The following is a 24,651-nucleotide window of genomic DNA, read 5'->3' as shown; positions in this document are numbered from 1 at the left end:
ATAAACCAATAATATGGAGGAAGAAATAAAAGTAATCTCAATTAATATAAATGGACTAAACTCGGCAATAAAAAGAAGAACATTCAATAAACTAGAGAAACTGAAATTGGACATTATATGCTTACAGGAAGTACATATTAGAAACAAAGACAGAAAACTTTTGGAACAGGTAAAACTAGGTAATTTATACACAACTCTGGCTGTCCAAAGTAAAAAGGGAATAGCATTATATATCAGAAGGACAATCCAATCAAATATAATTTTTGAAGCTGCGGAGGGGAGAATACCGATGGTGGAGATAACGATGAATCTGAGAAAGATATTATTAGTGTCAATATGCGCCCCAAATGATAAACAAGAAGAATTTTTTGGGAAAGTGCATAAAAAAATAATAGAATATGAATACGAAGATATATGTATACTAGGAGACTTTAATGCAATTGTAAATAATGGAATAGACTATAAATCCACAAAGATGAACAAGAAGCCAAGAAAAACCCTACCCAAAACATTTTTCACAATGACGGAATAATTAAATTTGCAAAACATTTGAAGAATAACACACCCGAAAGAAAGACAATATACCTTCTACTCAAACAGACACTTATCTTGGTCAAGAATAGATATGATGTGGATGTCAACAGAGTTAATACTCAAAACATTCAAAATAGACATAGACATAAGCACATGGGCTGATCATAATCCAATAATAATGACTTGGAAGAGACATAGGAAAAAGGAGAGATGGACTTTAAATTTAAGAATATTAAATGAAAAAAGTTTCCAGCAATATATAGAAAAGGAACTGACTTATTTCTTCCAGGAAAATAGAAAGGAAGACACATCATTACAGAATGTATGGGACACCTGTAAAGCATATATCAGAGTCTTGCAATGACATATTTAGGGAAAAAGAATAGGCAGAATAGACAAACTCAAAAGAAGTTGGAATTAGAATACAAAAGTTTAGAGACGGAGCTGCAGAGAAACCCACAAAACAAAAAAGTTAAAAATATGTTGGAACTGCAAAAACACAAACTGAACCTGATAGAAAATGAAGATTTGGCAAACAAAATTGGCAAAACAAACTTTTTTGAAAATGCAAATAAACCAGGATGTTGGCTGGCCTACAAGTTGAAAAAGGAAAGAGAAAAAAACTGATAAACCAACTGATGGATGAAGAAGGGAATTCACAACATTCAAATGGAGAAAAGAAAATAATAATTGAGAACTACTATAACAAGCTGTATCAACATGAGAGGGTACCAGAAGGGAAAATAAGACAATTCTTAGAGAAAACCAATTTTTTTAAAGAAGGCACTAGAAGAAAGAATTACAATGATGGAGGTAATAGAAGGCATTAAAAGGCAAAGAAAGGGAAAACACCAGGACCAGATGGATTACCAGCAGAACTGTACCAAACATTACAAGAAGTATTAAGCAATGTAATGTTAGAAATATTTAATGACTTACTAAGGGAGGCAAAGATACCATAAACATGGACGGAGGCATATATAACACTGATACCAAAAGATGACTCAGACCTACAAGTAAAAAATTACAGACCTATTTCATTACTAAATGTAGATTATAAAATTTTTGCATCAATAATGGCAGAAAGAATGAAGAGACTCTTAAACAAATTTATACACACAGACCAAAATGGATTTCTCCCTAAGAGACAGATCAGAGACAATCTGCGAATCATATTAAATATGCTAGAATACTACGAAGCCCACTCAGAGAAGCAAATGGCATTGCTATTTCTGGATGCACAAAAGGCCTTTGATAATGTGAACTGGCAATTTATGATAATGCAATTTCAAATGATGGGATTTGGTGAGGGATTTATAAATATGATCAAAACGATATACAATAACTAATCGGCAAAGGTAATGGTAAATGGTGAGATGACAGGAAAGATAGAGATCATGAAGGGAACTAGACAAGGTTGTCCACTATCGCCATTGTTATTTATACTGACACTAGAGATTTTGAACAGAGAAATATGACAAAATAAAGAGGTCAAAGGGATGAGGGTTAAGAAAGAAGAATATAAGCTACAAGCATTTGCAGATGATTTGGTGTTTATTATGGAAGATTCAATAGAAACAGGGCCAAAACTAGTTGAAATAATAGAAGAATATTGAGAAGTAGCAGGCTTGAAGATCAATAAAGATAAAACAAAAATTTTGGTGAAAAATATGACAGAAAAATAGAAAAGAGTTGATGGGGAAACTAGCTATACAAGTGGTGAAAAAAGTGAAATATTTGGGTATTCAACTGACATCAAGGTGTGTAACACTAAAGGAGGATAAGGTGAAAACAAATAGAAATAGATTTGGAAAGATGGAAAAACCTACAATTATCATTGATGGGAAGAATAGCAGTAGTAAAGACGAATATACTATCAAGATTGCTATACCTATTCCAAACAATACCAATAAAATTGGAGAAAAAAATTCTTTGAAAGTATGAACAAAATAGTGGGGAAATATATATGGCAGGGGAAAAAAGCAAGAATTAACATAAAAAGGTTGCAAGATGCAAGAATTTGAGGTGGATTTGGATTACTAAATTGGGAATTGTATTATCAAGCAGCGGGATTAGCTTGGATGAAAGAATAGATTCTACTGAGTAATACAAGATTATTGACATTGGAAGGTCATGATTTGCAACTAGGTTGGCATGCTTTTTTGTGGTATGGTAAAAATAAGGTACATGGCTATTTTCAAAGACATTATGTAAGGAATGGATTGTTAATAATATGGGAAAGAATGAAATGGAAATACTATTTAGAATACAAATGTGGCGTTCAACAATGGAAGCATTGACACATGCAAATATTAGTAGTACGAAAAATATCATTAGATATAAAGATATTTTAACAGAAAGGGGGGAATTAAAACAAAAAGAAGAATTAGATAAACAAGGGATTGATACGGGATGGTTTCCACAATTGTAAATACAAGCAAGATATGAAAAAGATAAAAGGGAATGCGGTTTTAACTTAGGAAGTTCGGAGCTGGATAAGATATTCATAGGAATGGAAGAAAAAATAATTAAGAAAACTATATAGCTACCTATTAAGAACTAGCTTAGAAGGAGTGGTTAAAGATACAATGTTAACTTGAGCACAGAATTTTGGCCACATGATTGAGCTAGAAAAGTGGCAATAACTATGGGAAAGGAACTATAAATTAACCATGTCAACGGCCTATAAAGAAAACTTATACAAAATGTTTTATAGATGGCACATGATACCCGGAAAATTAGCAAAGATGTCTAAAGATAAATCAGCAAATTGTTGGAAGTGTCAACAAGCAATAGGCTCCTACTATCATATGTGGTGGACATGTGCAGAAGCAAGGGAATATTGGACTAAGATAAGAGTATGGTTAAAGAAAATGTTACAACAAGAAATAGAATTTAGACCAGAGATATTCTTATTAGGTATTATCCCAGAGAAATTCAAGAAAGAGGATATCTATTTGATTATATACGTAACTACAGTAGCAAAAATTGTATTTGCCCAAAATTGGAAATCAAATAAGCTACCAACAGAAGAGGAGATAATAAAAAAGATATTTGATTGTGCAGAGATGAATAGGTTGACAATGAAAATAAAGGATAAAGAGGAATTGGAGTACTTCCAAGACACGGGGGAGATTCTATTATTGGCTAGAGAAAGGAAACTAGAAAAGAAAATATTAAATATATAAGTACACAGCCAAGAGTGAGATATAAAGGGGAGGAAAATATAGCTAGGATCTATCCTAGCTATAGATTAGCAAAGGTAAGGGAATAAGAAATGATATCAAACTATATTTGCATCTGCAGAAATACCATTCCAAGGAAATATAAACTGAAGCCGGAAAGAGACACCTACAATAATAGAAAAGAAAGAGAGAAAGGAGGAGAACATGAAAGGAAGATGGGGGAAAGAAGGAAGAGGAGGGGAGAGGAGGATGGGAGGGAGAGGAAGAGAAGGAGAGAGGGTAGGAAGGGAAAGATGAAGAGGAAGAGTGGGAGAAAGGCAAGGGAAGAAGGAAGGGAAAGGAGAGGAAGAAGGAAGAAAGTAGAGAAGGGAGGGAGAGAGAAAAGAAAGGGAAAATGAGGTGGTTTTACAACAGGAAGAAGGGATGGTTTTGGGGTTTGTTTGCTTGGAAGTATTTCACCAATGCACTGATGATGCTACCAAATTGGGTAATGAAACCAGCAAGCAAATATCCAAGCAAATTGGATCAGGGACTCCAGAGTTCCAACCTGAGCTACTTGGATTCTTTTCGGCTGGAACTGTGGAAATGGAAACCTGCTACACCTACACTGGTAAAATTTTCTTGAAGGGGTAATAGCTACTACTCTCTAAACCACAAATTATACACTTGGTTTATACTATATTAAGAAGGAACATTCTAATCACAATATAGAGCTATAGCTTGGCTTTTTGACTTATGATACAGGTACAATAAGTATTACAGAAATATGTGACGGAAGATATGTATAAGCCAAGTGGTAATATGTGTGTGTGTAATCAAACACACACTCACTCACACACACACACACATTGTTATTATTTGCAGAAAAGGGAAAAAAATCTCTCCTCCTCCAAGACTTACTCTGCATATCTGTAATTCCATTCTCCTGTAAGTGGATCTGGTTCAAATAATCTGCAGACCCACACTTCATTCAGCGCCTTCCTTTCCTTGGCAGCTTTCCTTTGTGCTTCTTCCAGAATATATTTTTCTTGAGTTGCTTCTGTTTGGTCTTTATTAATTATAGCTCGAGTCACATGTTGCCAAAGTCTAACCAGTAAGAATAACAGCAGTAAAAAGGTCAGATACCGGGGAGAAGAGCTTTGCTGAAAATTTCTTTTGTTATATCATTAGAATAAAAATCTAATGTAATTATTATATTTCTCCATTAGCATCGGGGGTGAAATTTAGCAGGTTCTGGAGAACTGGTAGCGGAAATTTTGAGTAGTATGGAGAACTGGCAAATACCACCTCTGGAGGGCCCCAGAGTGAGGTGGGAATGGAGATTTTGCAATACCCTTCCTTCAGGAGTGGGGAGGAAATGGTGATTTTGCAGTATCTTTCCCCTGGAGTGGGGAGGGAATGGAGATTTTGCAGTATCCTTCCCTTGCCACACCCACCAAGCCATGCCCACAGAACCGGTAGTAAAAAAAATTGAACTTCATCACTGATTAGCATCTTACTTCCTTGGAATTTTTTTCCAGTTAATACTCATCAATACAATCCTAGGGCAGATATACAAAGGTATCAACCAAATTATGCAACTAAATAAACATAAAAATCCCCAAACTAAAAACAACAAATGAAGAATGCTATAAAACTTAAAATAAGGATTCTTTCTTCAAAGGATAAGCTAGGCTATGGCTTCCAAATTTATCCTTTTTGCTTTACTCTTCAACCTGATAAACAGCATTTTAGGAGCCTAGAGGGGATAGAATGGAACACTACCTTTGTTCAAATGTCTGCCACAGGAGCCCTTTTTATGAGGGCACCCATAAAGTGCTCTCATCTTGCTAAATGTGTCCAGGAAAAGCTTAAAGACCTCTGCATAATCAATCAGAAAAAAAGTTTTAGAATGAACTTACTTCTCTGATTCAAAGTCACCTTGTTCCTCAAACTTCACTGTGTATCTTCTTAATCTGTGCTGCCTGATCTCAGGTGTTGGATTCCAGAATGTCTCGGTAGCATCTGTCTTCTTATCCCTAATAATAACTTCACTGTCCTATAATGTATAATGTCCTATATTAGATTACTTGAGTAGGCAAAGCATTTTTCGAAGTCAGGAAAAACAAGAGTTCCTTCAGAAAGTCACTTTTCACAATTAAAAGATTTGTACTAGTTTGGCAAAAATAGTCAGGGACAGCTGAAAGTCATACTTGATATTCCATTTCCTTATTTTAGCTCCAATCATTTGACTTAAAGTAATGCATTTATTCATTCTCAGTAACATTTTGTGTTTTAATTACTTTTTTCCAGTGAAATTTGGTTTTAATTGCATGTGAATTTCAACACACTTCTTCAAATTTATTGGGCTACAATGAAACATATGAATATATGCAAAATTACTATACATTAAACATATAGTTTAAGCTTTGTAAAAATTATATTTCCATTAACTGTGTTCTATAAAATATAGCAATACTTTGCCAGTCTTGGCTGATCTTAGAAAGCTAAACAGAATGAGATCTGATTAGTAATTGGATGGGAAAACACCCAGGAATATCAGGGCTGTATAAATTTTTTAAAAGCTAATGAAAAAAACATTTTTGTCTTATTGCAAAGACAATTATATAAATTCAGACTGGAATTATCACATTCTGGAGTAATGATTCTGAACTGAAGCATTGTCTAAATAGAAATATTAAGAAAATCTGTTCCTTAACTGATGTACTGTAAATAATGTAATATAAAGGAACATAAATCAAAGCCCATCAGTCAGATAATGCCTAGCAATTAATACTAATAATAATCAGAATGCTTTATCACTTCAAGATGAGATGAATTAAAATATTATTAGTGCTTCACCACATGCTCTTGTTCTGTTCCCATATTAAAATGGTTTTTTTTTTTCAGAATCTTCTATGTTCTTCAGAACATCCTTTTTATCGCATCTGCTCGCCCTCACATAGCTAGATTTTCACTCTATTTTCCTGTCTATTTTTCTTTCCAACTGAAATTTGGTTTAGCAAGAATCCAGTTATACAAAAAATAATAATGACTGATGTCAATAATTATTTATTTATTTTGCTTTAGTTTTACAATATCAACAACTTTAGCTGGTTTGAAGAATAGAATTATGTATTTCAAAATAACAGGTCTGCCAATGGCAATTCATGTCAAGTTTCCACTCTCTCCTGGGTTCATAATGTAAACTGCCCAGAGGGCTATGATGAACTATGAGGCGGTATATAAGTCTAAGTGCTATTGCTATTTATTGTTTGTCCAATGTCAATCCATTGTACTCTTATCAGTATTATGTTTCTTTACTTGATATTATATTAGCCTTATTGCAACGTAAAGTCAAAAAAGCTAGGAAGCATTTTCATTTATTTATCCATATGGCAGACCTATAGTAAATGTGCAAATTTGACATTAGAAGTTTAGTGCTAGTTTGGTCAGATTTCTGAAAAAAGTATAGCAAAAGATGCATATGTCATAATCAGTAACAATGTATATCAAACAATTCAGATATAAAAATACTGTATATACCAAAATACAGTGGTATCACAGTACCTGTCAGTAATTGGTTCCAGAAGGCATGACAGTACTAAAAATGACAAATACCAATGAAACCATATGACTAACGTGTCACCCTTTGTTTTGGCTAGAAAGGGTAGCGAGTCACAAGGGAGCTGACGATGACAGGTTCTAGCTTTGTGCATCGAGTACCAAAAAACACGTACTGGGACAAAATTTTCATGTCAAAATGCATCAATTGCCAAATTCGATGAGTTTAAAAGCAGAGAAGCATCAAGGTACCACTGTGTACCCAACATTTAGAAAATGAAACAAAACCAAACTTATTTTACTTACCCAATGGCCTTCTAGAGTGGCTAGAACTTCTTTCCCCAGTTTAATTTTTCCCATTATTTGATTAACATTTTCATTGTTCCCCAAAAATGGCTATGAAAACAAAGTGAGATTATTTTTTTAAAAAAGCTGTGTAATAGTCAAGCAACTTAAAATTAATAATTTCCCAATGTTCCTTTTATAAAAATAACAAGGAAACATTATTAGAAGTTCATAAAGTTCTGCATTGAAGCTCCATGATATTAAAGCGGAAAGAACAACATTTTATTGAATTACTCCTCCCTTCACAGGTATTCCATAAGTTTGTGGGACAATCCAGAGAGGCCATGAAAGGAGGAATTGGTGAAAACATCTTTTCTGGAAATCGTCTGGCAGTTTTCTGGAAATCAGTTCTTTGAATCAGATCAGTGTTATTAGAATGTCCAGGGGTCCTCCAAAGGGAGGTTTTGGACTGAGTACTGCAAACATTGTAAAAAAGAAAAAAAATGGCAACAAATAACGTATTTCATTTGCCATAGGGTGTTAGTGCAGATCATAATTAGCTGCTTAATTGCAGGTACTATATCAAAATAACATGATTATACGAACTAGTAGTGATATTTTTATTGATTTATTTTGTATTGTTTTAATCAGTAAAATCTTAGGTTATTACTAAATACTTCAAAAAGCGATAGTATTCATATTATACATAGTAATACAAAGCACAAAGAATTCAAAGAACAAAACTTTTGAACAGTAAGCATCTGTTCATTTTTCATTTTTAAAACCTCTAATGCATCTGAAAAGATTCTACTAACCTTTAGCTTGAATTCAAGGACTGCACTATATCCAGTTTTCTCACATGTGATGCTAACAGTTCCCCCAAGCTCCAAAGTCATCGTGCCGTATAGAATCCCTGTAAGATAAGTTTTTTTTTTATTTTGTTGGAAAGTGTTCTTGTATTAGGTATTTCTTTTCTACCAATAAATGACTATGATATACCAAAGTCCCAAACTATTAATTACTATGGAAGAAGACATAATTAATTGCAGGTAACATTACTATAGAAAGTTTGTCAACATAGTACCAACTCATCCTTTTTCTTTGAAAATACCTGAAATGGTAATAAAATCAGGACATTCTAGTAAAGAAATAAGGATGAAATAAGACATTCACAAAAGTGCCATGTTTTGAAATTTTCAAATAATGAATTTTTTCAGGTAAAGTCCATTAGTAAAACCTTCAATTAATTCAAAAACTTGAAATACGAAATTCCTTTTCAGTAATAAAATTAAATATTCACAATTCAAAATTAACAATTCTGCATTTAAAGATAATAGAAAAGTAAAAGTATTTTTCAAATCACATAAATTAAACAATCACTTAACTCTAATCTGTTTAAGAGGAATAATCTCAGACAATGCAAAAATAGTTCACTCAACTTGTTGGATGTCATTGAGAAGAGAAGTTATGGGAAATAAATTTAGCTTTTAGAACTGTATGAAGAACATGTAGAAATGAAAGATGTGTTCATTTGCCACTAAAGAAAATGTTTTCTCAGTAATACAAGTTTATTTATTTTTTATTTAGTAAATCTCACATATGTGATTCTTTGGAACCTTTTTGACACACAGGAATGGAACCACAGCAAAGTTCCCAGGTTCTTAAAAATGCCCCATGGTCTAGAACAGGGGTGTCAAAGTGAGAGCCAGATACGTCAACACAGGCCATGCCCACCCCAGTTCTATGAAGGGGAAAAACATCACAAAACGCCACCTGATGCTGCAAATTTGACACCCGTGGTTTAGAAGAATGCCTTGGTGAATGGTAACAAAAACCTTTGACTTAAGTAGTCTCAACCCTATAGCTTCCCTAAAGCTAGTTTGAAATGGCTTTAGCTAATAAACTTTATTATAGGTCTATATGAAGCTGAGAAGCTATAATCCTGTTGATTATTTTGTCCAACTATGGTAGGATCAGAATCTGTTTTATCAGAATGTCGAAAAATATTTTTGGCTTTTTGTCAGAATAATGAAAGCAGTGTTGTATTGCAGTGCAAACTCCATTTCTTTTGGGCATGCATGAACATTGTGACACATGTAGAAAATAGCTGGAGCTTATGTCATGATGCTGAACATCATGTTCATCATCTTCTTTGCCCCCTCTGTGGATACTCCTGGGCCTCCAATTGTGTATGGCTCAAGAAGGACTCCTTAAGTAGTAATCTTATGAATCCCACTTTAAAGAGAAAGAAATGTTGCCTCTGTGAATTTGCCAAGGTAGTTCTCTGAAGGGGTCAAAAGGAGAGCTGATAGATCATATTTGCCCAAGCATTCTATCCACATCCTCAGGAATTTTCAACTCAAACCAATCCTTTATATTAACATATGAGGACACTCAATTTCTAACTGAATCTACAGTTATCCAAGTCACCTCTGGTGCTTGATCTAGTCAGTTTTTCAATTCAGTCTAATGCCCAGTGGACGTTGTCAAAGAAGCTCCAGCAGTTCTTGAGAGATAAGGTTGGACTCTCTTTCCTTTCCCCATCACTTTTTTTCCTCTTTACTGTTTCTATAGTCTATTTTACTGTTAATTGTTGCTTTAAAACAATTTTAATCCCTTTTTGAGTGGTTTTTGTTTCCCTTGAGGTAGGTGGGGAGGTCCTTTTAAAACTTTTCTCTCTCTCTCCCTTCGCTCCATGATGTTCCAGATCTGTTCAGACGACGTGGAGCCCAGCAAGTGCAGCCGGATCGCCTGTTTTTACCTGAGGTGATCAGTTTCAAGGGGGGGGGGGCTCCCACTAGTCTTCCTCTTGCCGCAATCGCTGTAATTAGCCTCAGCGTTGTAGCGGCAGCCATTTTGGGTGTGAAAATTATGCATCCTTTTTCCTGTCGGGTGTTAGCATTGCTGGCTGGCTGCCTCTAGCAGATCAGCGCCATGTCTTCTCCTGTCCGACCCAAATCGGTGGGGCTGCTTCACGCAAAGCAGATTCAGGGGTCCTGGCTATCACGGTCACCTTCCAGGCTTAGATCTGCCCGGCGCTGGGAGCGGTTTTCTTCCTTGCTCACGCTTTGAAAGCTCATGCCATTTTTTGCTTGTGCCATCGCCCGATTTCTTGGCAACAGCCACACTTGCAGCTTTTGGTGAGTGGCAAGGGCCTGAAGGGTGCAGGCGGGCACTGGTCTTCATTGCTCCACATAGCAATAGCAGTTAGACTTATATACCGCTTCATAAGGCTTTCAGCCCTCTCTAAGCGGTTTACAGAGTCAGCATATTGCCCCCAACAATCCGGGTCCTCATTTTACCCATCTCGGAAGGATGGAAGGCTGAGTCAACCCTGAGCTGGTGAGATTTGAACAGCCGAACTGCAGAACTGCAGTCAGCTGAAGTAGCCTGCAGTGCTGCATTTAACCACTGCGCCACCTAGGCTCCTGACAAGAATCTTTTATTTCTTTTCACTTATTTTTTGCTTCCTTCTTCCAACATGGATTCCAGGAAGCACAGACAGGCCCATCCACCAGACAGGCCAGCAAGAGGGCAAATGAGACCTTGGATGCAGAGTTCCAACACAGGGACAAGAGGCAGAAAGACCGTTGGCTTACCTGAACGGTCGTTCTCGGGGCACTGCGAGGAGAGTCCAAATGCTGGGTTAACACAGCCTATCTGCCCTTGGACTGAGTGATGTTTTTGTTGACCACGCCTCCCTTTGCCTCTGCATGCTCAGTTCGAAAACGAAGGAAACCGTCCTGTAATCAGTTACAGTCAATACAGTCACATCGTTCAATATAATATACACCCGGGTGGGTTTGGACTCTCCTCGCAGTGCCCCGAGAACGACCGTTCAGGTAAGCCAACGGTCTTTCTCCAGTGCACTGCTCGGAGAGTCCAAATGCTGGGACATGCCCAAGCTATTGAGTCCCAGGGTGGGGAAGCACCGCAGCCTCTGGCATTTCAGCCACTCTTTGTAATACTCTTCTGCCAAAAGAGGCTTCGGCTGAGGCAAAGGTGTCAATCTTATAGTTTTTAATAAAGGCCGTGGGGGAAGCCCAAGTGGCCGCTCTACAAATGTCTAGAATAGAGGCCTGGGTTGCCCAGGCTGCAGACGTTGCTGCGCTCCTAGTGGAGTGTGCGGTGACCCGTCTCGGAGCCAATTTGCCCTGGTGTTCATATGCCAGCTTGATGCAAGCGCGTAGCCAACGTCCCACAGTGTGAGAGGAGACCTTATGGCCAAGGGACGCAGGGAGGAAGGAGACAAAGAACGCCTCCGACCGGCGGAAGTCTTTTGTCCTCTTTACATACGTTCGCACGGCCCGTCTCACGTCCAGCTTGTGCCACTCACGCTCCTTAGGGTGAGAAGGATGGGGACAGAAGTTGGGCAAAATAAGCTCTTGAGACCTGTGAAACAGAGAGTTAATTTTCGGAGCAAATGACAGATCAAGCCTCAAAATTACTCTGTCTGGGTGAACTACGCACAAATCCTCCCTGACAGAGAGCGCAGCCAGCTCGGATACCCTGCGAGCGGATGTAATGGCCACCAGGAAAGCAGTTTTGATGGTGAGGTGGCGCAGACTGGTCTTTCTCAAAGGCTCAAATGGGGCTTTGGTGAGGGCCTTAAGCACAAATGGAAGGTCCCAAGACGGATACCGGTGAACAGCTGGAGGGCTGATGTTCGCTGCTCCCTTGAGAAAGCTCTTGATCTGAGGAAGTTGACTCAGAGAGCGAGAGGAGCCCTTTGCCAGGATGGTAGACAGCGCTGCAACCTGGCGTCTGAGGGTGCTGACCGCAAGGCCTTTATGCAGACCCTCCTGCAAAAAGTCTAGGGTCTGAGGGATCGAGGCTGATGAGGCCTCTATGTCTCTAGTCATGCACCACTGAGAGAATGCGGCCCAGGTGGCATCGTAGATTCTAGTAGTAGAAGGCCTCCTGGACGCTTGGATTGTTCGAATGACCTGGTCAGAGAACTTCTGCTTTCTCAGGAGCTCCCCTTCAAGTGCCAAACGGCTAGCTGTAGCCACTGGGGCTCTGGATGGGTGATGGCCCCTTGGCTGAGGGTAATTTGGTCCCAAGGGATTCTCCACGGTCTCTGAACTGAGAGACTGACCAGGTCTGCGTACCAGGGCCTTCTGGGCCAGAAGGGGGCCACCAGAATGAGGTCTGCCTTTTCGGCCAGGAGCTTGTTCACCACCTGAGGAATGAGCGGAAGTGGAGGGAAGACATACAGAAGTCCCTGAGGCCACACTGACCTCAGTGCGTTTGTTCCCTCCGCCTGGGGCGAGTGGTAGCGACTGAAGAAGCGTGGGAGCTGTGTGTTGTTGTGTGTGGCAAACAGGTCTACCTGAGGCTTGCCGAATCTCCTCACGATCTGTTGGAACAGGTCCGGGTGCAGGCGCCACTCCGAGTGGTCGATGCGTTGGCGGCTCAGCCAATCTGCTTCCCGGTTGCTTACGCCGGAGATGTGATCTGCACTGAGAGAAGCCAGATGACGTTCCGCCCACCTGCCCAGCGCTTCCGCCTCGAGCATGAGGGCCTTTGATCGAGTGCCCCCTTGCCGGTTTATGTGCGCTTTTGTCGCTACATTGTCTGTCATCAACAGTACATGAGCCCCTTTTACTAGAGCGGTGAACTTTCTCAGCGCGAGGCGAGCTGCCCTCAGTTCCAGCCAATTGATGCTGTGGGCAGCCTCCCTCTGAGTCCATCAGCCTTGGGCTAGGTGGCCCTGACAGTGGGCGCCCCACCCCAGGAGGCTGGCATCCGTGGTGACAACTAGTCTTTCCGGCTCCTTGAACAAGCAGCCCTTCTTGACTGCCTTGGACCTCCACCATGCCAGAGACTGGATCACCTTTCGTGGGAGCCGAACCCGCCTGTGTGAATTGCTGGTCTTGGCCCTCTGCATTGGCAGCAGGAACCACTGCAGCTCCCTGGCGTGAAGTCGAGCCCAGGGAACCACCCTCAGGCACGATATCATTATTCCCAGGAGCTGGGACAGCTGAATGATTGGTACCGACCTGGCAAGGCTGCAGTGCTTCACTCTGCGTCTCAGGTTGGACAGCCGGTCTGGAGAAAGAAATACCTGGCAGGAGGTGGAGTTGATGACCGCACCCAGGTGCTGTATACAGGTGGATGGCCGGAACTGGCTCTTCTCCATGTTGACAGAGAAGCCATGGTGCTGCAGGGTCTGCACAGTTAGAGAAACATCGCGGTGTGCCTGCTTGGTGGTGAGAGAATGAATGATTATATCGTCCAAATAACATTCCAGACGAACCGGATGATTGCGGAGGTGAGCCGCTAGCACTGCCAGAATTTTCGTGAATGTTCTGGGCGCAGATGATAGCCCGAAGGGAAGAGCCCTGTATTGGAAATGCTCCCCTTCCGAACAGAACCTCAGGAACCACCTGTGGGCCACATGGATGGGGACATGCAGGTAGGCCTCTTTGAGATCTATCGATGTCAATAGGTCCCCCTCCCTCACACAGTCCAGGATGGAATGGAGAGACTGCCTCTTGAACCTCTTGTAAGCCAGATGCTGGTTTAGGCTCTTGAGGTCCAAGATGGCCCTCCACCCCCCTGAACTCTTGGGCACAAGAAAGAGGATAGAATAAAAGCCCCTCCCCTGCTGATCTTTGGGGACTGGCTCTATCGCCTCTATCTCTAAGAGATGGCGGATTTCTGCTCTCATGTGCTCCCTCTTCTCCGGGTTCCTGGGGGTAGGACAGCGGATAAACTTTCTCTGGGGAAAGGTTAGAAAGTCCAGGACAAGTCCCCTCTGAATGGTGTTGAGGACCCACTTGTCCGATGTTATCTCCTCCCACCTGTCGGTGTACAGCCGTAGCCGACCTCCGATGAGGGGATCCCTGCGACCGTCACTTTCCTTTATGAAAGGGACGGGAGCCACCGCTGTTGTTTCCTCCTCCTCGGAATGTTCTCCGAAAGGAAGACTGGGATTGGTTGGCACGAGCACCGAAGGGTCTGTCTTGGTGCCTATCCCCCCCTGCCTGAAAGGGTCTTTGGTAGGAGGAAGGGTGAGAGGATTGCCCTGCTTCCTGACTCCTGTAAGGTCTCTTATGAAAGGGCCCCGCCCCTTTCCGGTCACCCCTCTTAAAGGTTACAGGAAGGATCTTGCGTTTGTCCTTGGTTTCAGTGACAAACTTGTCCAGGGCCTCTCCAAACAGAAGGCCTCCTTTAAATGGGGCCGATGCCAGCTTCCACTTGGCCTTCATTTCGGCCTGCCAATGCCTGAGCCATAAGAGGCGGCGGGAGGTGATATTGGAAGCGAGAGCCCTGGATGAAAATTTTGCTGCTGTCAAGGTGGCATCCGCCGAATACTCGACAGCGGTAATAATCTTGGTTAGTTCATGGCGCCATCTAGACTTCCTGGGTGGTGGCCTAGACCTGAGTTGGCGTAGCCAGAATAAGGTGGCCCTGATAAAGGAGGAGGCAGAGGTGGATGCCTTGATGGCCCAGGCAGACGCCATGTGTGTTTTATGACACGCCTTTTCTGACCTCTTATCTTCTGCCTTAAGTCCCTCTAGGAGCTCAGCTGGCAGGTTTGAGTTGGAAGTTAGAGACACAACTGGGGCATCTACTTCGGGGAATTTCAGGATATCCTCCATTTTCCCCTCCAGGGCATACAGTGCTCTGTCCCCCCCACTGGGGTTGGTTAGGGTGCCTGGCTGTAACCACTGGCGCTGTACAGCGTCCATAAAGAGGTCAGGCACAGGAATGACCTCAGGGGTTTCTACTGTTTCTTTGAACAAGCCATGCTTATGATCCCTGGATGTGGATGCTTGAGAGGCCTCAGGCCTGGAAGTGGGGCCTAACTCTGTAGCCGTCATGGCCTTATGCAAGATTGATTTGAATAATGACGGCTGAAACAGGCCAGTGAATTTTGGTTTGTCAGGGGTGGGGTTTTCGTCTTCAGAAAGCACGAAAATTTCCCCTTCTTCCTGCTCAGAACTTGAAAGCCCAGAGTGAGAGGGGCTGGAAGATGGGGAGGAGGATACAGGCTCCTTAGAAGTGGAGGCCTTAGGTTTGCGTTTTTCCTTTGGGGCCTTGCCCTTGCGAGAGCCCAAGGTGGCGCAGTGGTTAAATGCAGCACTGCAGGCTACTGCTAGATCAGCGGTTCAAATCTCACCGGCTCAGGGTTGACTCAGCCTTCCATCCTTCCGAGGTGGGTAAAATGAGGACCCAGATTGTTGGGGGCAATATGCTGACTCTCTGTAAACCGCTTAGAGAGGGCTGAAAGCCCCATGAAGCGGTATATAAGTCCACTGCTATTGCTATTGCTTAATGCCTTCAGCTATCCCTTGGGAGATGGCTAAGGAAATTACCTCCCTCATTTCATCAGAAAGAGCAGGGCTTTTTCCCCTTTTCAGTTTCTGCTTACTGGGCCTGCGATGGCTAGGCCTGCCTGAGCTGGATTCTCCCTTCCCACACAGGGAATCCTGGATAGAATCTCGTTCCTCTCCAATGGAGGAGCTAGGGGAGTCGGGGTACCCCCAAGACGCTTCAGGAGACGGATCCCTGGACCTATAGTTATCCCCAGACAAGAATTCACTGTCCCCGGGGGATTGGGCCTCACGATCAGGGGAAGCTGACTCCCTGCTGCGATGGTCTGGGCTAGGTTCTGGCTGATGGGGCCTTGAAACCTCCCTGGGATCCACTGTGGCTCTTGGTGAAGACCTTTCAAGTGAGCCCTTGTGCCCTTTGCCTTTCTTTACAGAGGGATCCACCTTACTGCGTTTGCTGGAGGGCCCTGCCTGTTCCCCTAAGGCCTCCCTGCATTCCTCAGCCATTTCAGGTCCCCACGAGGCCTGGAAAATAGCTGGAGCTGGGATGGGCACGCGCTGGCCGTTGAGGTCCAAATGTGCTCGCAGAATCTTCAGGAGGGAAGGGCCGCCTGGGGGTCGGATTCCTTCCTCCCACCGCCCTCGGTTCCCCGAGACTTATCTTTCTCTCAGGAGGGAGAGACTAGCTGGCTCCCCAGGCTAGTCCCCAGCCTCCTCGCGGCGTTCTGCGGTCACTGAGGGCTGGCTGTGGCTCCGCTTGGGCAGTCCGGCTCTTCGTTTCTCTTGCCTCTCACTAGCAGTCTGAATGAATTTCTCTGCTCCTCGCACAATCTCCGCTCTTGCCGCTCTCCACAGCAAGTCGGAGCGATCCAAAATGGCGGGGGGTGCGCGCGCAGCCGCTTCCCGCTCTTTCTAGCCTCACAGCCCAGAAAAGCGCGCGAAGGCTCCAACCGTCGCCACTGTTGCCGGGCAGAATGGAGCAACCTAGCAATCCGGCCTGCCGGCTTCAGAGCCTTCTCAGAGCCTTCACTGGGGCTTCTTTTCACCTGGAACGCCCCTGTTCTGGCTAGGAACTTCACTTACCCCACTAGCTGCTCCTGCCACTCGCCAGCCTCCGCTGTGCAAGCCTTTTCCGATCCTCTGCAGCGCTTGCGACCAGCAGCAGCAGAGAAGCCCGGTAGCCCTCTTTTAAAGCGACAGAGGCCTCAATGGAGGCAATTTGACAGTTCTTGTAGTAGCTGTAAATTTTCTCTATCAGAGAGTTTAAACGTGGTCCAAAGTGGGAAACTTTTTCTAGCCTATCTGACCTTAGACTGGAGCTCTCCCAAAACAGTCCTAACGGGCAGACTGAGTTTTCGAACTGAGCATGCAGAGGCAAAGGGAGGCGTGGTCAACAAAAATATCACTCAGTCCAAGGGCAGATAGGCTGTGTTAACCCAGCATTTGGACTCTCCGAGCAGTGCACTGGAGAACAAGGGATCAGACAAGCTTGACCTTTGGAGGCAAAAGACACTGGAAAAGCAATATGCTAAACCCAATGACAGGCTGCAACTACTTCCTGCCAGTCTACTCCTCCAGGTTCCCCTTCAAGCAAAGTCATCCCAGATCTGTGATCCCCATGTCTGAAAGCGAGGATGGGGTCCCAGAATTGTGCCCGGCTCAGGGTTGACTCAGCCTTCCATCCTTCCGAGGTGGGTAAAATGAGGACCCAGATTGTTGGGGGCAATATGCTGACTCTCTGTAAACCGCTTAGAGAGGCCTGAAAGGCCTATGAAGCGGTATATAAGTCTACTGCTATTGCTATTGCCTCAGATTTCCCTGACTCTCCTGGGCCTTCCCTGCAAGGGTTTGGGGATCTATTTGCCTGCTTTCCCCTAACCAGACAGAGCAGATGGAAATATCACTATCGGAGGCCCTTGATTCTCCTGATGCTCTCCCGGTGCCAACATCTCGCCCGGTTGAGGACCAAGGGCCCCTGCTCTTGGTGAGATGCAGTCAGTCATTGTCAAGGCCATTTTGCAGGCCCAGAGGCTCCAGCAGGAAAGGCGCACACGTTGCCAGCCCAGGTTGGCCCCGCAATCTTCCCCTGTTCAGGAGGAGGTGCAGGAGCAGCGCCCTCCTTCTCCACATACCTTCATGGCCAGTGAGGGCTCAGTGTCAGTTGGGAATGATCTTGACGATCAGGCTCTGTCCACAGACAAAGGGCCCACGATTGAGACCCCTTCATTTCAAGGGCTCTTTAAACCGACTCTTTTCAAATCCATTTTATCCAAGGCAAAAGCCTCCACCAAGGTGTCCACAGGTCCTGATCCGGCCGCTAAAGCGTCCCAGGATCCCAGTGAGGAACTTTTTGATAAGCAAATCCCCATACAGGAATTCGTCACAACTCCACCCGTTTCAGGGCATGGTCCAGAGGCAATGGGCTCAGCAGGCACTTCTGCGACCCCAAGCAGAGCTGACAAGAGGTTGTATACAGTAGATCCAGGCTTTGAGGAGCTCCTCAAACTACTCTAGGTAGACGCCCTGGTGGCCTCTCTCATCCAGCTTCGATGGGCTGCAAAGTCACCTCTTCAACCATTGGACACTGGCTTAGAACTTGTATCACCCTCGCCTACACTCACCAGGCCAAGCCATCGCCAGGCAGAATAACGGCTCACTCCACGAGAAGCACAACTACTACCGCTGCCTGGGTGACGCAAGCTTCAATTGAGGAGATCTGTAGGGCGGCCACTTGGGCCTCACCCTCTCTCTTCGTACGCAATTATAAACTAGACAAGTTCACATCCACTGTTGCAGAGTTTGGCAGATGAGTGTTGCAAAGAGTTCACTCCAGCATGGAGCCCCCAAGCACGTCTCTTTCCTGCCCTAGGTACAATTAGCTTGGGTATGTCCCATGCTTGGACTCTCCAAGCAGCGCTCAGGAGAATGATTGTTGGCTTACCTGAATGATCGTTCTCTGGGCACTGCGGGAGAGTCCAAACCCTCCCTAGGGTCTCCAGCTGTCATGAACAGTTCCTATAGGATGCAAATGACTTTGACTATCATCTCGACTGAACCACGTCTTAGTTGAAAAACTGACTAGATCGAGCGCCAGAGAATGTGGCCAAAGAAATTCAATTCAGAAGGCAGAATTTAACCCATGCTTGAACTCTCCCAGAGCACCCAGAGAGCGATCTTTCAGGTAAGCCAACAATCATTTTATTTGTTTCCTAGGCTGATTTGATTGCTTATTAGTAACCTATGACTATCGCTAAGTGTTGTATCTTATGATTCTTGATGAATGTATTTTTTTCTTTTTATGTACATTGACAGCATATGCACCAAAGACAAATTCCTTGGGTGTCCAATCATACTTGGCCAATAAAGAATTCAATTCAAATTCAAATTCTATTCTATTTATTATTTGCTTATCCAGCACTGAAAAGAAAAGTTATTTCTTCTGCTTATTATAATAAACCACTTTGCAAGAACACTTTTATCTTTTTTAAGTCACTAATGTTTACCAGGTAGGAAATTGGTCCCAAGTATACGCAGAGGCCTGATTGATAAGACAAATAGGTATTTAAAAACACCTGATAAAATTAAATACCTTTACAGTGTGCATATGGCATGGTCATCACATAGTCTTCTCCTCTGTTTAGGAACATTAGTCGCCCTTCACCATCCAGAATGGCAGATAATGAATTTCCTGAAATGCAAAAATGAAAAACTCAAAAAACTACATCCTAGAAAATGAAGAGACTTGCTAGACTAAAGAATTGTCATCCCATCACAAATTATGTAATCACTTAAATTATTAATCAATTAAAAAGAGAAATACCCCCTATTTTAGTAGTGAAAAAAAATAAACTGCATTCATCACAAATCCTTCACAAAAACTTATTTTTGTATTTCTTGAATATAATGAAAGCTTTTAAGCACTTACCATAAAACTTGGATTTGGCCAAAATATTAACACTAAGGCAAAATCCATCTTTTCTATTGCTTACATAGAAGGCAGATATTGGAGGATGATGAGATACCTATTAAAATAAAATAAGTGACCTGCTGTGAAAATCAGTAGAAATAAGCAAAAGACATAAATTCTATAATAATTCAACAAATATTCATTTAGGTCAATGAAACACATGTTTCCAAAATATTGATGAAAGCTACTTTGTTTAAAACACTTTCCTTGTCTGCAGGTAAGTTAGTTGTGATTCTCACATACCTAATTATGCTCTGCATTTCAGGCATTACTTAACTGTTTGCTATGGCTTTTAATTAAATCACCAATTAACATCTGTATTTATTCATGCACTTCAATAAACAAACCCTTTTTCACAGTTTAAACTGAATGTTCAACATAGTTTACAATTTAAAACAAAACAAAGTACAAATATAGAAATCAAGTAAATACAAATCCTTAAAACACTATGCCGACTAAACAGAAATATCTATAGATTTTCTGAAGGCAAATAAACTGATGCCTAAAAGAAGTTTTCAAATGAGTCTCATATCACAACACATGAAGGCAGAATCTGTCTTAAATATCCTATATAAATAATTGACTGTGCACATCAGTCCTGATATATACCTAAGATGATAATCGTTTTCTGCTCTTCTCTGTGAGCTAAAAGCTTTTATAGGCTTGTTATTTTGGAGTATCTCGTCTTCTTGTACACAATATATATGCTATTCCTATGCTGGCTCTCCTACTTCTGATTGGTTCCTTTTGCTTTTTAATTATCCTGTACAAATCTGATCCTGCACTTGGAAAATGTGTGATCATGCTTCCCCGTTTTTACCATCCAGATCTGCATGGCTCCCCTCATATAATATCCAGAAATCTGATGTCTGCCCAAGTAGATCTTGATAACTTTTCTATTATTTTATTTTTGACTCTTCCCCATTGTTGCTTTCTAATATTCATCATGACCTTATCGGGTTTTTGTTGTTGTTGTTAGGAAATCTTTAATAGCATTGTCATTATTTCTTACAATGTTGAGACAGTGTTTTGTTGCTATCCTTTGTTATTGGCATTGACAGTCTCTGTCTGGTCTTGAGATTATGTTGTATCTTATCTGTATTAAGCCTTTCTCTCATTTTTCCCATCTGTGGTTTGAGGTGCTTTTCCCAGTTTTTCATGTACATACTAAAATAGCTACCTAGAAATCCACACAGACCATCTCCAGTCCTAATGCCAGCTAAATACAAAATCACATCAGAAAGAATCATAAAATTAATATTTTGTCAAAACCAAAGGGTATGCTTTTGTTTATGTATTAACTGACTGAACATATTGTTCAACAAATTTGAAATGTTACATGCAATACTTAGGTTTCAGTGGTCCTCCTGTCTCTTCATAACTTTCACTTGCCTAAGTAATCAAGAGACTAATTTGAGGAGGAGCCAATGTCGCAACGAGATGGTTGTGTGGTCTCAATGCTCTGAGACCACAGCCAATACTTTTGCCACTGGGTGGTCCAAACGGACCTAAACCGTCCCGAAGAGATGGTGAACAGGAAGAATATGTCTTGCTGATCTCACGGATATTGCAAAATCGTCGAAAGAAGCAAGAGAATTTCTTCAAGCTGGTGACAAAAAATACAGTCAAAAGCTGACAGTCAGGGCGGCCCAAAATGGAAGGATCTGGTGAGGAATTTTTATTGTTTTAAAAAAAGAGACTGCCTGTAAAAACTTTAAAAACCAATTTAAATTAAAGAAAAGAAGAATGAAGTGGCGGAATTGAATTTGGAATGGTTTTGGACAGTGGTTATCTTACTTTTTAAATGTTATTTACATGGATCGAATTTATGCAAGCCTTTTGAAACAGATGGATTAATTTTTTTTCTTCTACTTTCTCTTTGTGACTCTCTGTAATTTACAGACTAAAGCTTTCCTCTTTTATTGCTGTGGGTATTTACAAAAAGAAACTCTTTAAGAGTGTCTCTGCTCCGGAGGCTTTGATCGGAGTTTTGAGTATTCAAAACGGAACGTTTCTTTTTTTTCTTTTCTTTCATGGATTGCTTTGACTTGGCGCCTCAAGGCTTTATTGTCTTGGCTATACACTGCTAAGAATGCACAGATGTCCCTTTAAAGTTCGACCAGAGATAAGAGCAGCGTTCTTTGTGAATCCATGCTTTAATTTTGTTGATCTTTTAAGCTAGAGTAGCTGTGTTTGTCAGAATGACACAATCCCAAGGAAAAATAGAGGTCTTGACTTTGCAAGATATACTTTCAGAATTACATAAATTATTAAATAGAGAAGAGAAACAACTGGAATACCTAGAGCACATAACAAGAAAATATGATGAAAAAAATTGAAAATGTTCATCAAATGCAAAACGGGGTGATTGAAACTCAAAACACCGAAGTGGAAAATGAATATAAGGAGACTAAACCTGCTGATATCTATGGTAATTGGTTTGTTCCTGAAAATAGAAAGAATGGAATACAGAAAGAGGAAGTAAATGGAGAGGAAATCCACTTCAAGGGTCAAGATATGGAAGAAGATAAAATTAAAGAACCTATGGACTTGAAGAAAAAGTTTTTTTTTTTTTTTGAGATTTAAAATATATTTTATTCATTTTTCACATTCCATTTGCAATCACTTATATACAGGGTATTTACTATAAGAAAAGAAAAAAAAAGGAGATAAAACGAACAAAAAAAGGAAACACAACTCATCATTCACAACCCCACCTAACCCTTCCATCCTCCATACACCCCATCTACCCCCTCCAACTTTCCTTTCTCCCTCTAACACTCCCCTCCTACTTCCCTTTCCCCTCAAGCCTTCCTTCTCCCCTTACTCCCCACACACCCTCCTTACATTCCCCTTACTCCTTCCTTACTCCTCCCTCTTCTTTCCCTCTACCTCCCTCCTTGGTGTATGCCTTTATTCGAGTGTTGTTTGATCTGATAAAAGTAAAATGAACCAAGGAAAAAAAAAATAAAAGAAAAAAAAGAACCACCGTATATAAATACATTCTTGTTCTTATTAAGACTATGTTAACACCCCCCCACCCCCCTCCCATAAATCCCCATCCCTAATCCTCCCGACTTCCCAGGGCCCACACCTGGCACTACCTTCTGTCTAAAATATCTTGTATACATATGGATTAAAAAAATAAAAGTAATATGTCAAAAGAAAGAAAAACAGAAAAAAAGAAGAGAGAAAAGAAAAGAGAAAAGAAAAAAAAGAAAAAAAAGAAACCACTCTCTGTGTTGATCTCAGCCCCCCATCTTTATCTATGCTTAAATAGTATAAATCATTCTATCTATATTTTATTCTCGTCTCTTACTTCTTTGCTATTTACCCCAACCTTCTGTAGACTCTCCCGTTCCTCTTCCTAAACCTTATGATCCCTTCCGATAAAATTTAAGCAACGTGGTTCATGCCACATATTCAAATTACTTTGCAGAAGAGTAATCAAGCTTTCCCTTCTAGTAAAATTTAAACAGCGTAAATGATCTTTCTTAACCTCCTTTTCAAACAGTAATTCAAAATAATCTAGCCAAGCTTCCCCTTCTTAGTAAAGTTAAGCAGCGTAGATCAAATATTACTTTACACAGAAATTAACTTCTATCTTAAGATAATTCCAACCGACTTTCTCTTCTAATAGGATTTAAATAACGTAGTTCATTCCACATGCATTTTACCCTCATCCCTTACTTGTCTGATATTTACCACTATCAAATTTATGCTAACATTTGTTTAAAATCTAACTCAAAGCAATTTCAACCAACTTTCCCTTCTAATAAAAGTTAAATAGCATGGATCATTCCACATATTCAAATAATACTTTCAGCAAGAGTCAGTTAACCTTCTGTTTTAAAATAGTCCCTTCTAACAAAGTTTAAACAACATAAATCATTCTGCATTCTTTTTACACCTATCTTAAGATAATCCCAACCGGCTTTCTGTTCTAATAAGCTTTAAACAACGTAAATCATTCCACATATATTTTACCCTCATCCCTTGCTTGTCTAATGTTTACCACTATCAAATTTATGCTAACGTTAATTTAAAATCTAGCTCAAAGTAGTTTCACCCAGCTTTCCCTTCTGATAAGAATTAGTCCGCTTTTTCTACCGGAGAAAGGTCTCAAACCCCCATTCAGTCCTTAACTTTGGCGAATATTTTGAAATGTCTAAATTCTCGATCTCCGTTTTTCTGCTTCTCCGAGGGAGGAAAGGCTACCCCCTCCATCTTGCAGCCACATGGCCTGCCGCTTGCCTTCTCCTTCCGCTTGTCTCTCCTCTCTTCCAAGTGAGTCAGGAAGTCCCGCCTTCAAAGTCCTACAGTAGAAATCTTGAGCCTCCGAAACAGAGTTAAGACGAAATCTTTGATTCTCAAATGTAACCGTGATGCCGGCAGGGGCCTCCCATCTGTATCGAATCTGTTGACTCCTAAGCTCTTTAGTTAAAAAGGTGTAGTCCCTTCTTGCTTTCAACATCTGGAAAGGTATATCTTTGAAGACAATCAGGTCCTGGTCATCAACTCGGAGACTGTTGTTATGAAACTTTTGCACAATCGCGTTTCTAGATTCTTTTGTAGAGAAATGTATAATTATGTCCCTCGGGAGCTGTCGCTGTTCCGCTATCAATGAGTTCTGGCGATAGATTTTCCGAATCTGCCAATCAAAATTAAGTCCCGGGCTTCCCACCGCATGGCTGAAGGCTTCAGCAAAGGTCTGTTTCAGATTCTCTTGCTCCTTTTCACGGAATCCTCTGACTCTTATTGCAAATGCCTTCCTATTAAAATTTATCATCATAAGCTGTTGTTCAGTGTCTCTAATTTTTTGTTGTAAAATTTGAATATTGGTAGTCAAATTAAA

The 24,651-nt window shown here is 41.4% G+C and overlaps 1 protein-coding gene across 2 annotated transcripts in view; it reads right to left on the bottom strand.

Annotated features, from left to right (window-relative positions):
- The window catches only part of OSBPL8 (oxysterol binding protein like 8), a 102,624-nt gene that overhangs the window by 12,032 nt on the left and 65,941 nt on the right, over positions 1 to 24,651 (bottom strand). For both annotated transcript variants that reach the window (XM_032221260.1, XM_032221261.1), the window contains exons 15-20: positions 19,755 to 19,851; positions 19,419 to 19,517; positions 8,363 to 8,460; positions 7,569 to 7,658; positions 5,621 to 5,757; positions 4,620 to 4,805 (exon numbers count right to left, since the gene is read on the bottom strand). In XM_032221260.1, coding sequence (XP_032077151.1) covers positions 4,620 to 4,805; positions 5,621 to 5,757; positions 7,569 to 7,658; positions 8,363 to 8,460; positions 19,419 to 19,517; positions 19,755 to 19,851 — 707 coding nt within the window. The remainder of the gene's footprint in view (positions 1 to 4,619; positions 4,806 to 5,620; positions 5,758 to 7,568; positions 7,659 to 8,362; positions 8,461 to 19,418; positions 19,518 to 19,754; positions 19,852 to 24,651) is intronic.

This window comes from Thamnophis elegans, chromosome 7 (genome assembly GCF_009769535.1).
Source record: "Thamnophis elegans isolate rThaEle1 chromosome 7, rThaEle1.pri, whole genome shotgun sequence".
Lineage (NCBI taxonomy): Eukaryota > Metazoa > Chordata > Lepidosauria > Squamata > Colubridae > Thamnophis > Thamnophis elegans.
Note: the sequence above shows the minus strand (reverse complement) of the source record. Positions and strands in the feature narration are given on the sequence as shown.